The sequence below is a fragment of the Penicillium subrubescens genome, assembly GCF_028828155.1.
Source record: "Penicillium subrubescens strain IBT 31985 chromosome Unknown utg000007l_segment0_segment0, whole genome shotgun sequence".
NCBI lineage: Eukaryota > Fungi > Ascomycota > Eurotiomycetes > Eurotiales > Aspergillaceae > Penicillium > Penicillium subrubescens.
In genome coordinates, this window is record NW_026643157.1 from 2,453,339 (window position 1) to 2,466,001 (window position 12,663).

At 51.3% G+C, this 12,663-nt stretch overlaps 4 protein-coding genes across 4 annotated transcripts; all 4 read left to right on the forward strand.

Moving 5' to 3' along the window:
- Window positions 1–307: 307 nt before the first annotated feature.
- On the forward strand, window positions 308–2,069 carry N7473_010658 (putative DNA repair protein (Rad57); the record flags this gene model as incomplete). Its single annotated transcript, XM_057156597.1, has 2 exons — window positions 308–717; window positions 788–2,069. The coding sequence occupies 2 exons, from the start codon at window positions 308–310 to the stop codon at window positions 2,067–2,069; spliced, it is 1,692 nt and encodes a 563-aa protein (XP_057005252.1).
- Window positions 2,070–2,383: 314 nt separating this feature from the next.
- Window positions 2,384–4,284, forward strand: N7473_010659 (SDR family oxidoreductase/polysaccharide deacetylase family protein; the record flags this gene model as incomplete). Its single annotated transcript, XM_057156598.1, has 3 exons — window positions 2,384–2,471; window positions 2,536–3,777; window positions 3,827–4,284. The coding sequence occupies 3 exons, from the start codon at window positions 2,384–2,386 to the stop codon at window positions 4,282–4,284; spliced, it is 1,788 nt and encodes a 595-aa protein (XP_057005253.1).
- An 893-nt stretch (window positions 4,285–5,177) lies between these two features.
- Window positions 5,178–7,335, forward strand: N7473_010660 (amine oxidase; the record flags this gene model as incomplete). Its single annotated transcript, XM_057156599.1, has 3 exons — window positions 5,178–5,228; window positions 5,294–5,722; window positions 5,782–7,335. The coding sequence occupies 3 exons, from the start codon at window positions 5,178–5,180 to the stop codon at window positions 7,333–7,335; spliced, it is 2,034 nt and encodes a 677-aa protein (XP_057005254.1).
- A 459-nt stretch (window positions 7,336–7,794) lies between these two features.
- On the forward strand, window positions 7,795–12,351 carry N7473_010661 (putative TMEM1 family protein; the record flags this gene model as incomplete). Its single annotated transcript, XM_057156600.1, has 5 exons — window positions 7,795–7,831; window positions 7,897–10,090; window positions 10,174–10,447; window positions 10,512–11,597; window positions 11,707–12,351. 5 exons carry the CDS (start codon window positions 7,795–7,797, stop codon window positions 12,349–12,351), a joined length of 4,236 nt encoding a protein of 1,411 aa, XP_057005255.1.
- Between the last annotated feature and the right edge of the window lie 312 nt (window positions 12,352–12,663).

Consider the following 12,663-nt stretch of genomic DNA (forward strand, 5'->3'; position numbering starts at 1 on the left):
GACACCGATAGAAGGCCAACAGAGATATATATTAGAGCCACTCTCCTCTCCATTTACTCTTCTCCATGTCAAACGAAGAGTTGATGCATTTCAATCATGAGATGTAGGCCATGCCAATTGAACCTATAAATTTCTTCACCCATTTAATGTTCCCAATGGAATTCCAGATCAAAGCGAGTTTGACCCGAGGTTCATCGTTCATCCGTCGCAGGTGTGGAGGTTGGCCGTGATTGGCCCCACGCGACAGAAGCTTGAATAATCGCGACGCGCCAGCAGCTCGCCAACCTGCCCGTTGCCTTGCATTCTTATGGATCTTCTATCTGTTCTTCCAGACTTCTCGACGAAATCATATGCACATATTCTACCTCCGCTCGAGCGAAGTAAGATCACCACCGTCGATCTCATCACCCTCGACACGCTCGAGATCGCGAAACGCGCCCATGTGCCCCCCACAGACGTGCGGCGGCTCTCCGCCCAGGTCATCGAGGCCCTTCACGCCGACCTTGGATTCGAGAAGAGCCGAGCAGACATAGAGGCGTCGCCAGATTCTGAGCTCAGCTCCAGCATCAATCCAGACACGGTTACTGTCGCCCCAGGGCCAGCCACGAAGCTCCAAACGTCGCGATGGGATACGATCAGCACGCTAGACCCCGCAATGGATGAACTCCTAGGAGGTGGGATACCAATGGGATATGTGACGGAAATAACAGGAGAGAGGTACGTGCCAGAAAACTCGAGCTTGAGATCCAAGACGCGGCTCTAACTTTCGGTCAATCTCTCTCTACAGTGGCAGCGGCAAGACCCAATTGCTCCTCAGTCTCCTTCTGGCGGTCCAGTTGGTTGAACGAAACGGCCTACCGTCACAGGCCGTATACATCTCGACCGAACACCCTCTCGCAACGAGTCGCCTGTCTCAAATGCTCGAATGCCATCCACACCTATCCAGCCTCCCTGCCGAGAAGGCACCGTCCCTTGAGAACATTCTAGCTATCAACGCGATGGATTTGGAGGCCCAAGACCACATCATCAGCTATCAGCTTCCCGTCGCTCTAGCAAATTACAACGTTGGCCTAGTCATCATTGACTCCGTCACATCGAATTATCGTGCCGAACTCTCCTCCAATAATATCCTTGCCATCTCGACACGTTCCACTGAGCTTGCAAAGCTAGGACAAATGCTGCGCAATCTTGCTGCAAAGGAACACATTGCCGTTGTACTCGCGAATCAAGTCTCCGATCGATTTGAGCCTACCGAAGGTATCGGTGCTGACCCAGCTCAGCCATCCGGTTTTCCATCGATCCTGAGCCAAGGTGCAGTGGCGCGCGAAGCTGGCGCTGCGTCGCCATTGCAGAGGACCAGATCAGACAATACCGACCAACTATCCCAGTATAGTCAAGGGCCCTCTTCGTCCCAGGCTATTCTATCATCGCCGTATCATGCCTCTGACGATGAGAAATTTGACGGCTCATATATCATTGAAAACCCCGCTCGGAATAGTATTCTGAGCCTGGTACATCAAGAGCGGTTCTTCACCGGATGGGGCGATGGGTCACATTATGAAAAGAATCTCAAAACTCCGGCGTTGGGATATTTCTGGTCAACACAGATTGCTTGCCGTATCGCATTGAAGAAGGAGGAACGGCGCTCGATGGCTGCGCCTTGGGATAGGAATGGCACCTACTATCCGGTCTCAACCCCTACTGAGAAAGAAGATTCTCAAAAGAATAGTGCGACAGGACCAATGCACCAGCACAAAACTGTGATTTCCTCGGCTCGTGACGCTCATGCGGGGAAAGCTGACGAAGATTCCAAGTTAGCCAACGAGAAGGATCAGCCCTCTAGTTTGTTCAAGAAAGAAGCTCCTTCACAATGGCCCATGGAACCCCCTGCAATTGCATATAGCACAAGACGGACTATGAAACTCGTCTTTGCCCCTTGGACGGCGGGTGCGAGAGAGCCTGGTGCAGACGAGAGCGAAGACCGAGGACAGGCAACAGTTAGAACGACTAACGAGGTGGAATTCGAGTTATGGAAAGGAGGACTACGGAGCATACATCCTGAGAATTGAGATGTATGGACGTGATAAGCTCTTGTGCTTGACTTGTAAGACGGCCACGTTAAGCCAAGAGGGCCTATGATGAATTTTTTCTCTCGTCTATACCCCGAATAAGAACAATAGTACTGAAGAAGCTAGCTTACTCCAATCTCGTCAATTATCCGGAGCCAATCGTGCACGATGTTTTTTTCACGGTCGACCGAGATGATCCACCCAAACCCCGACCACTATAAAAGCGGGCATACCCCGCCCGCGCCTTTCGGAGAGCAGTTGCCATACCTCACATCCCATTAATTCCCCCTGGGACCAGGTCAATTGAGTCCACAATGAGCTTCCTCGGCATCGAAGGATATCATGTTTTCATCACCGGAGCAGCCGGTGGCATCGGCCAAGAAGCCGTCAAAGAATTCCTTGGTACGCGCTCCTCTTATCGCCCTGCTAGCATAACCGCGAACCAATGCTGATAAGCTGCTTTTAGGCCAAGGATGCAAGGTTACAGGGCATGACCTTCGCCATGTCCCTACACCTGCTTCTGCAAACAACTCGAATTTCTACTCTGTGACTGGAGATATCTCGTGCGAGGAGTCGGTTGCATCATGCATTAAATCGGCTGTGGACCATTTCGGACCTATCAACATTCTGATCGCCAACGCAGGAATCACCGACGAATCTTCCGAATATAACATCTGGGAGATCCCATTGGATATTTGGGAAAAGACATACAACACGAATATCCGGGGCACATTCCTAACCATCAAACATTTCCTGCAAAGTGCAAAGGAGGCCCAGACTGCGGCAGGCAACACGGAGCTGGAGAATCTGGCTATCGTCGTCACTGGATCCGAGACTGGCAAGTTTGGCCAAGCTGGTCATACCGAGTATGCCTCTGGCAAAGCTGGTCTGCAGTACGGTCTTGTTCGCGGCGTCAAGAATGAGATTGTCAAGATCAACTCAAAAGCGCGTATTAATGCTGTCGCACCTGGTTGGGTTGATACCCCTCTGATTGCCGGGAGACTCGATGACCCTAAGGAGATGTGGAACGAGGCCCAGGCTACGGTTCCACTCAAAAAGATCGCTCAGCCCGAAGATGTCGCGCGCACTATGGCCTTCCTGGCCAGTCATCGGGCGGCTGGTCATATCACTGGACAATGTCTTTCCGTCGACGGAGGCATGGAGGGTCGTGTGATTTGGAGGGCGGATGAAGTGCTAGGCAAAGAGAACACTGTTGTGCAGGCCAAGTCTGTGAATGTGAACGTCCCTCAGCCTATTGTGACCAAGAAGCGTCGCATTCAGATCCTTCTCTCTGTCGATTTCGACGCGGTGTCCGGTTTCCTTGGAACTGGTGCCTCGGAGACCAACAGTCTTTCTGATTACAGCAGTGGGTATTTTGCAGCTCAGGTTGGAGTACCGCGTTTGCTACGACTTTTCAAGAAACATGGAATTTCTTCATCGGTCACTTGGTTTGTGCCGGGTCATTCGATGGAGTCTTTCCCTAACGAGACTAAGGCGATCGTGGAATCTGGTGCCGAGGTCGGATGCCACGGATACGCGCACGAAGGCGCTGCCCAGATGACCGAGGAGCAGGAAAGAGAAGTTATTATCAAGTGTGTTCAGCTTGCAACGGAGTTGACTGGGCAGAAGCCTCGCGGCTGGAGAGCACCACTCTACTTGCTGAGAGAGCATACTGTGAAGGTGTTGGAGGAGTTTGGATTCCTATACGGTATGTCCTATAATGTACGAAAGCTATGCCAATTGCTAATCAAGTTCAGATACCTCCCTTACACACCACGATTCCGCACTATACTTCCTCCCTGAACTTCCACCTATTAAGCCGATTGACTTTTCTCCTTCGCAATCGGCCACCACATGGATGAAGCCCCTCGCACAGCCAGGTCCCAGAACAGACAAGACGCTCGTGGAGATTCCTTGCAACTGGTACATGGAGGACATGACGCCAATGCAATTCATTCCTGCGGCAAACAACTCCCATGGATTTGTTAGCCCAACCGCCATTGAGGAGAACTGGAAATCTCGTTTTGAATTCCTCTATAACGAGACTGAGGACTTTGTTTTCCCTCTGGTCTTGCATCCCGATACGAGTGGTATGGCCCATGTTATTGGTATGATCGACCGGATGATCACATGGTTGAAGCAGAAGGGCGACGAGGTGGAGTTTGTTACTTTCGAGAACTGTGCCAAGGAGTGGAAAGCGAAGCAAGATAAATGAATGCTAGCCAAGAAAAGTCTAAAGTAGCTAGCAATCTATAGAAATGCTGAATGATTCATGCGAAATAAGAATTCCTCCGAGCCCCTGTTATACAGAGGGCTTGAATGATCAAGTGAAGCAAGTACCTAACCCACCATAACACCCACAATTACCAATGCCTGAATTTCTTTTTCTTATTAGCTTGGAAGTTCCTTCTAGCAAATATACAAACATTCAAGTGGAGAACAAAATCATGTCCACTTGGCACGCCTTACCCTTGTGGTTGATGTTAACCGCCCACTAAACCAAGATAGTTCATACCCGGCTATTCCTAACCTTAGCGGATTCCCCTCTCCACGTGGTAAGCGGAGATCGAGTCATGCACCGGCTATTCTTATACCTTAGCGAATATCGCGCATTAGTCGATTCAGGAAAGTAGTTTAGGAAGTTGGAGGCAATACCTAGTGTCCGGCTATTCCTAACCTTAGCGGATGCAAGCCTTTCCATGGTGAGTCGATGCCAAGTTATGTGCCGGCTACTCTTATACCTTAGCGAATATCGCGCATTGTTCAATTTAATTCAGTGATCGTCCTGACTCAAGTTCATTTTTACCTGGATATTCTTGGCCTTATCGAATTCCAGCCCCGTAAGCTTGTGAGGCTGGCGTAGGACCCCGAAGAACCTTGTTACTTGTCGGACAATTGTCCGTCACCTCGTACTTCGAGCCATTCGAAAGCTACCCGGCGTATCTTATCTTCACAGACGTGTATGTCGACTTCCCCGCAGTGGTTCGAATTCGTTTTCATCTTTCCTTCTTTGCACAACTTGCAGTAATCAAAGAGGCTCGCTATTTAGCCCGTGGGTTGTCTCTACACACTCAAGATACTGAGACTTTGGAACAAGTGATTCTCAAAATGGCACCTCCGCATCCATTTGATCCCCTCACTCTGGGGGAGATCGCCAAGGTGAGGCGTCCTCGTTAACACAGCAGCAGAATTATAAGAGCTGATTCTTGATCTAAAAACCATAGGCCGCGGTCATAGTGCGCAAGGAGCTTGATGGGAAAGATCCCAATTTTCGCGTAATCACCCTCCAGGAGCCGCCCAAGCAGGAAATGATCTCGTTTCTTGAGGGAGAACTTCGTGGACAGAGTCATAAAAGACCAGCTCGAGCTGCGCGCGTCCAAGTTACCATTCGAGGCAATTCAAAGCCAAATGAGATGGTAGAGCTCACCATTGATCTAACTACTGGGTCTGTCATCAAGAAAGAGCATCTTGTTGGGAAGCACCCATATATCGACTCTGCGTATATGCAAGCTGCCGAGAAAGCATGCAGGGCGGATCCGAGAATTGAAACGGAGATTCAGAACTTGAAGCTTCCAAAGGGTGCCCAGGTTGTGGTCGAACCATGGGCTTATGCGACTGATGGCATGAATAATGTGTCTGAACGTACCACAATGGTAAGGCTTGTCATCCTCGTGGACCGCAACCCAACTGATTTACAACGAAATTTGTCTAGTGCTGGTTCTATTTGCGCCTCCTCGACCATGCGGATGCTAATTACTACGCATACCCACTCGATCTATGTGCCGAGGTATCTGAACAACTGCAAGTCACCAAGATTTATCATCTACCTTCGTCTGAAGACGAGCGTATCCGTGAAGATGCACGGCTGTATGACCACAGCAAGGCACACTCGCCTGAGCTCAGCGAGTACCATCCTGATTTGCGGCCTCCACCGCGCACAACCACGAAGCCATATCAAGTGGTTCAGCCGGAAGGGCCTTCGTTCCAAGTGGATGGTAACCTGCTTAGCTGGGAGAAGTGGACCATGCGCGTGGGGTTCAATTATCGCGAAGGCCTTACCTTGCATGATATCAGGTACGATGGCCGAAGCCTCTTCTATCGTCTGTCGCTGTCGGAGATGTTCGTTCCATATGGCGATCCCCGAACGCCGTATCCCCGCAAAGGAGCTTTTGACCTTGGAAATGACGGTGCTGGAATCAACGCGAATAACCTGCGCCTTGGCTGTGACTGCCTAGGTACGATCAAATACTTTGACGGCTGGCATAACACTGCCTCGGGTGAGCCTCTCAAGCTTCCCAATGTGGTGTGCTGCCATGAGCAGGATGATGGCATCCTTTGGAAGCATACCAACCACCGAACACAAAATGCCGTCGTAACTCGCTCACGGATCTTGGTACTGCAGACAATCATCACTGTCAGCAACTACGAGTACATCTTCGCCTTCCACTTTGGCCAGGACGCATCAATCCACTATGAAGTGCGTGCAACCGGAATCCTGTCAACCTGCCCGATCAACAACGGCGACAAAGTAGGCTATGGCACGGTCGTGGCACCCGGCGTACTCGCTCCTTACCACCAGCACCTCTTTTCTCTCCGCATCGACCCAGCAATCGACGGATACGCCAACTCGCTGCAAGTTGAGGAGTCGCACCCCATGCCTATCAACGATCCAAATGTGCACAACCCCCTCGGCGTGGGCTATACGACAAAGTCGCAGATCATCACCGAAGAAGGCGGACACGACCTCGACTTTGTAAGCAATCGAACTTTCAAAATCATCAATGAGAAACAGATTAATCCAATCACTGGAACACCTGTGGGCTTCAAGTTACTCCCGTGCTATAGCCAGATGCTGCTAGCCCATCCACAATCCTACCACGCACGACGCTCCGAGTTTGGAAGCCATGCAGTCTGGGTGACTCGGTATCAAGATGATGAGCTCTTCCCATCAGGCCGGCACACGATGCAGTCCCTTGGTGGGGAAGGTATTAGTTCGGTGATTGAGCAGCGCAAAAGCGACCCTGCTGCGTCGAGTGTCCGTAATGAAGATATTGTGATCTGGCACACGTTTGGATCGACTCATAACCCACGCATTGAAGATTGGCCCGTCATGCCTTCGGAGAAGATGGTGGTGGGCCTGAAACCAGTCAATTTTTTCACAGGCAATCCTGGTTTGGATGTTGCGGTATCGACGCAGGAGAAGAATGAGAGTGTTTTGGTTGATGATGGGGCTGGATGCAAGGCAGGCATTTGTCCGCGCTTGTAAACAAGTGCATTGTCGTATGAGAAGTATATAAGCATGCTAGTATCGGCAAGAGTGATTATTGTGGGTGAATGAAGACGTTCTAAACTATATCCCTTAGGGTCAATCTGTTCAATCACGTTAGAGATGACTCAACAGCATTCTAGAAAATAATATTAGCCTCTCGATATTGCTAAGTCATGATCTGGCATTTCATCGTGTAAACGAAGTCCAATGTCTTTATCCTTTCGGAAATAGCAACTGTTGCTGTTGATCTCATCCTGGGTCTCCTTTCCATCGGCGGACAGAGTGCCAAGGCTGATGCGGATCCACCTCCGAGCTGGTCTCGTTTCCCAAACACGTTCCTCCCCGCAAACACTTGCTGCCAAAACTACCCCCTGAAGAGGTCAGCAGCAGCTCGTGGTGCTCGATTCGGCATGTTCTAATTGCCATTGACTCTGCGAACCTGCGCCCGGGAAAATCATGGACCCTTCAAAGGCGGCCTCGAGCAATGTGACCGGTAACAAGACCCCATTGTCCGGAATGCTTGTCCGCAACTCGTGCTAACCAGCCGCGATAAAAAAGTTGAATATACGGATCCCTCTGGGCTGTTTCCTTTGGTCCAACCCATCATCGAGTCAAAGCTTCCTCTGAAGAACCTACATTGGAAGTCGCCCACTCGCCCCGTTCGATCGATCGAGTCCCTCCGCATTGGCTTCTCCCCCGCGCCGAACGATCCTACCGAGCGAAAGTCCTCTAGCGATGGCGCTGGTGCCGTGCCACACCGAAGACACCAGATTCCAGGTTTGCGCCAAACACCGTACCTGAAAATCTACCTCCTCCGCTGCGACGACAACGATACATACAAGGCAACAGCACGGAAGACCCTCCGGGAATGGATCAAGGCTCAGGGATCAACAAGCACCTCGCAGCCGACTGGCAGTAGTCAGGAGAAGCATGATGCGTTTGAATGGCTTATTCTGCATGTGGTTCAGGATGGTGATGGCGCAGAGAAGACACCAACGTCGACCTCGAAATGGGGCCGAAGCAGCACCACAGTTTTGGAGAAGGTCAAGGCTGACTTCAATGGGACGTCGAAGACGGCTATTGATCGTGTGGCACAACTACGGATCCCAAAGGAGGGCTCTACGGCCAAGTCTCCTGAGCTGGCCGAGCAGCTGGAAGACCTGATTGATAAGGTCAAGAACGGTATTCTGGCTTCATTTGATCTGCGCGTGGCTCAGTATGAGGAAGATATCAAGGAAAAAGACTCGCAGCGAAGCCTCCCTGGGTGGAACTTTTGTACGTTCTTCATTCTGAAGGAAGGTCTTGCTCGAGGATTTGAGAATGTTGGTCTCTTTGAAGATGCATTGCTTGGCTATGACGAACTATCTTTTGGACTTGATGCAGCAATTCGAGATCAGCTACATGGAAACAGCGAGCAGCATGGTACTACACTTCTTAATTCCAGCAAAATCTGGGTGGAAAATGCACGGAAAATACTCGAATCGGGCTCATCAGCCAACGACAGCGACCAGGATGGCGAGGGACCAAGTCTAGAGATCCAGCAAGAGGATTTTCCACTCAGTGCAACCAAGCTTCCTTACCGAGAAATGATTTTGGCCAGCGATATTTCCATCTTTGACTTCCGCACCTATGTCTTCTCCCGACAACTTATCCTCCTCCTTCGAGCGGCCAGAGCTCCTTCAGTCGTTGGAAATGAGTCCGCAAAACGTGGCAGGAAACCAGAAGATCTGATCTTACTCTCTGAAATATGCGCAAGATCTTTGGAGTTCATCAGCCTTGCCGCTCGTAACCTTCGGTATGGTCTTGAATGCGGTCTTGAGGATGTGGAAAACCACGCCAAGGCAGAGGTCATCAATAATCTCGTGTCTTCCTGGGCATATTCGGCAGCCCTGCAGATCCTTAGCCAGACCTTTACTCCCCACCTGGCTCTTCCCGAGTCCTCGTTCCATGCCGGAGCGCAAGTCAGCACTGCTGCAAAGTCCACTGTGTCGATCAACGAAAACCGCTCAGAGATACCACGCCGGTCAAGCTCATTGATAGCTGCAACTGCGACTCGCCCCGCTCGTCCGATGACGCAGGATCTCTCTGATACTCCCGCTGGAACACTTCAGCGGCGTTCGACTTTGGACCACCCTCAACCAGCACCCGGCTCGATGCAAAAGACTGGATCCGAACAATTGGCATCAGCGCGAGGAGAGCTGTTCCTGCTAGCTCGGCGATCTCTTGAAGAACTGGCTCGACGACGGGGCTGGTCTGAGAAATGGAATGACCTCGGTCTGCTATTTGATGACAGTCACCGCGCCGGAGCAGGCGGCCTTACGGAAGTCTCCCTGGACGATAATGATGCTTCAAACCAGGAGCCTTCCTCTAAGGAGGAACACACTTCCCTAGTGGGTATTGAGCTAGCTCCTCTAAAGGCTGGACTTAGATCAAGGGAGGCGTATTTGTCGCTTTATGAAGATCTTACCGACCATATCATCCGTCATTACATGGTGGCTAACCGTGCCAACTCCGCGGAGACGGCTCTCGCAGATATCGCTATCCTGCGATACCGGCAGGCTGACTACGAAGCTGCTGCTTCATATTTCCACCAGATGGCTCCATTCTATGGGAGCAAGCTTTGGGTGGTCCTGGAAGGAAGCATGCTGGAACTGTATGCCCGCTGCCTCAAGGAGCTGAAGCGGAACGAGGATTTTGTCCGCGTGATGCTTCGGCTGCTGGCCAAGTTCGCCGCATACGCGCAGGCAAAGCTGTCAGTCAGAGAACGAGCACTGTCTACCCCCCATCCATCTTGCAATTGGAACAGCTGGCTGGTTATGTCACCGATCTGTTCAGTGGAGCGTCAGCCATGCAGAAAGATGTCACGGCTTTATTGGTTGAATTCTTTGCGGACCTCCGCGTTGATCCTGCTATTCAACTCTACGAGGATAAAGATGGATTTCAAATCAGGCTCTCTCTTCGATTCCTCTTGGGCCCCCAGATCAATATCGACTCTATCAAAGTGCGGTTGGTCAGCGATACCAACTCCCAGAACGCGGAGCATTGGATCGAGGCATCGACCAATTTCGTGGTCAAGTCATCGATGACTACGATTCTCATTGACTCTTCGGTAAGTGCTGACTCTTTGTATAAGCGACTGGTTTTGCTATTCTCTTGCTAACGGTCCTCTCAAGACTACCCTACATGGCAAATATTTTGTTGACCGCATAGAAATGAAGTCTGGCAACATCATCTTCTCTTTCAACAGCGGAAATAATTCGGCTCTGCCGGTTGGCTTCCGTGAAACGGACGAGGACGAAGAAACCGATCGTCGGCCATACATCTACTGTTACCCTCCTGCGGAGGGATTACAGGCAAAGGTTGTTTCACCGCATTTGATCAACCTGGAGGCCATGCGCACGCTGGAGCTGGAACTCAACAGCGGACGGAATGACATCAATGCCGGCATAATTCGTGTGCGGCCAGCCACGGCCGGGCTCCGACTTCGAATCTCCGAAGTTGAGGTTGTGGATGGCGAGATCGATGTTACCCCCAACATTGACGCCGGTACAATCGAATTCACCCAGCTCCCAGCACAAACCTTCATACGGCTGCGCATCCCTTACACGGTGGAAGAAACCTTCACAAATCTGTCTGCGCGAGCCGAGGTCAGTTATGAGACTGATAAAGGCAAATTTGCCTTTTCAACGGCACACAGCATTGTGGCCACGCTGCCCATATCAGTCAATGTGCAGGACATTTTCAAGGACGAGTTGCTGTTTTCACGTTTCACGATCAGCCCCGCAATGCTGATCCCGCTGCGCATTACGAATTGCAGCCTGCCCAGCTCCGATTCGTATTCTGTACAAACCAGCATCAAAGGCCCCGTGGCTATGGACGTCTTCCCCAAGCAGCCCGCATCTTTGCTCTACAAGATTCGTCCGTCTGGGCTCGTCAGTGCCACCACTGGCCCGGGGGCACCTCGCAGTCTACGTCTCCGTGTGGACTTTACTTGCGTGGATGATGAGTGCCTGGATGTGGTTGAGAAACTCTTCCTTTCAGCCATCGAGTCTAGCCCATTCAGTCAGTATGCGACACTGCTTACATCGCACATTGTTAGTAGCTTCCGCACTCAACTATCTACCTCTGATATGGAAGTCATTGGTCTTGTACGAGAGGTCGAGATGCTCCCATATCAGAGCGTCCAGTGGGAGGAATTGTTGGGCGCGCTAAAGGAACGCACGGAAGATGTGCGACAGTGGCTCACGTCATGGCACGAGGTGAGTTTTCCCTTCAATACATCACATCACAACCATCACACGACCATCAGTCGCTGGTGCACTCCCTGTGTGTTTGACTATGTGCTAACCAGGTTTTCACCCCGATTAGAGCAACCCAATCATTCGTCTCCCCGAGCAGGCCTCCATCCCCACCCGTAGTATCATCATCCCCGTCGATATCCCCGAGATCCAAGTAGTGCACACGGCCGAGCTGCAGCTCCAGCAAAACACCGACACAGACGCATCATCCTCCCACGCAGCCGTGGGCCAGATGATCGCCGCGGAACTATCCATCCGCCACACACGACGATGGTGTTCCCCAGCAAATCAGGCCCACGCAGACCAGCCCCTCGAATGCTCGTACGAGTTACACGCCAACCCAGAGCTATGGCTCCTGGGCGGCCGACGACGCGGCAACTTCCTAGCTCGCGATGGCGAGATCATCCGTTTCACGGTGTTGCTTCTACCCCAGAAACCCGGCCATCTGCTCCTCCCAGGCCTGGAGGTGCGCACTTTTGCCCCAACGCTGCCACAGCCTCCGACCTCCCCTCCGGCGACGGATGTTGCGGCGGGCAGTCCCGCAGTCCCCGTCCAGCGCCAGGCGATTGCTTGCGAGGTGGATTATCGGAATCATGGCGAGACGGTGCTTGTGCTGCCGGATCTGCGTAAGACTACGGTTAGTCTGAGTGTGTCGGGTAGTCCGGGTGGATCTTCGTGGTTGGTGGACTCTGAACGACGTGCGGAGGTTCATTGATTGGGAGGAAGATGGATTGGATGATCTGTTTTCTGTATGTGTTGTATGAGTCGGTAATTAGTGTGGTATAGAGGATTGATAGGATGGCTGGAATTGAAGTGTATGTATATAGATCTACGAGTCATGAAACTCTTTTTTGTTTGGTTTTGATCTCTGTAAGTATAGCTTGTGTTATTGAATCTTTGAACCTCACAGGGTTCAAGTTGTTGACACCCTTCTATACACAGACGATTGCGTATAGATAGCAAGATCATATTCAAATCCACATGCTGAGGACAACTACTGTGTTTTCCTAGTCTATGCTAATACTTT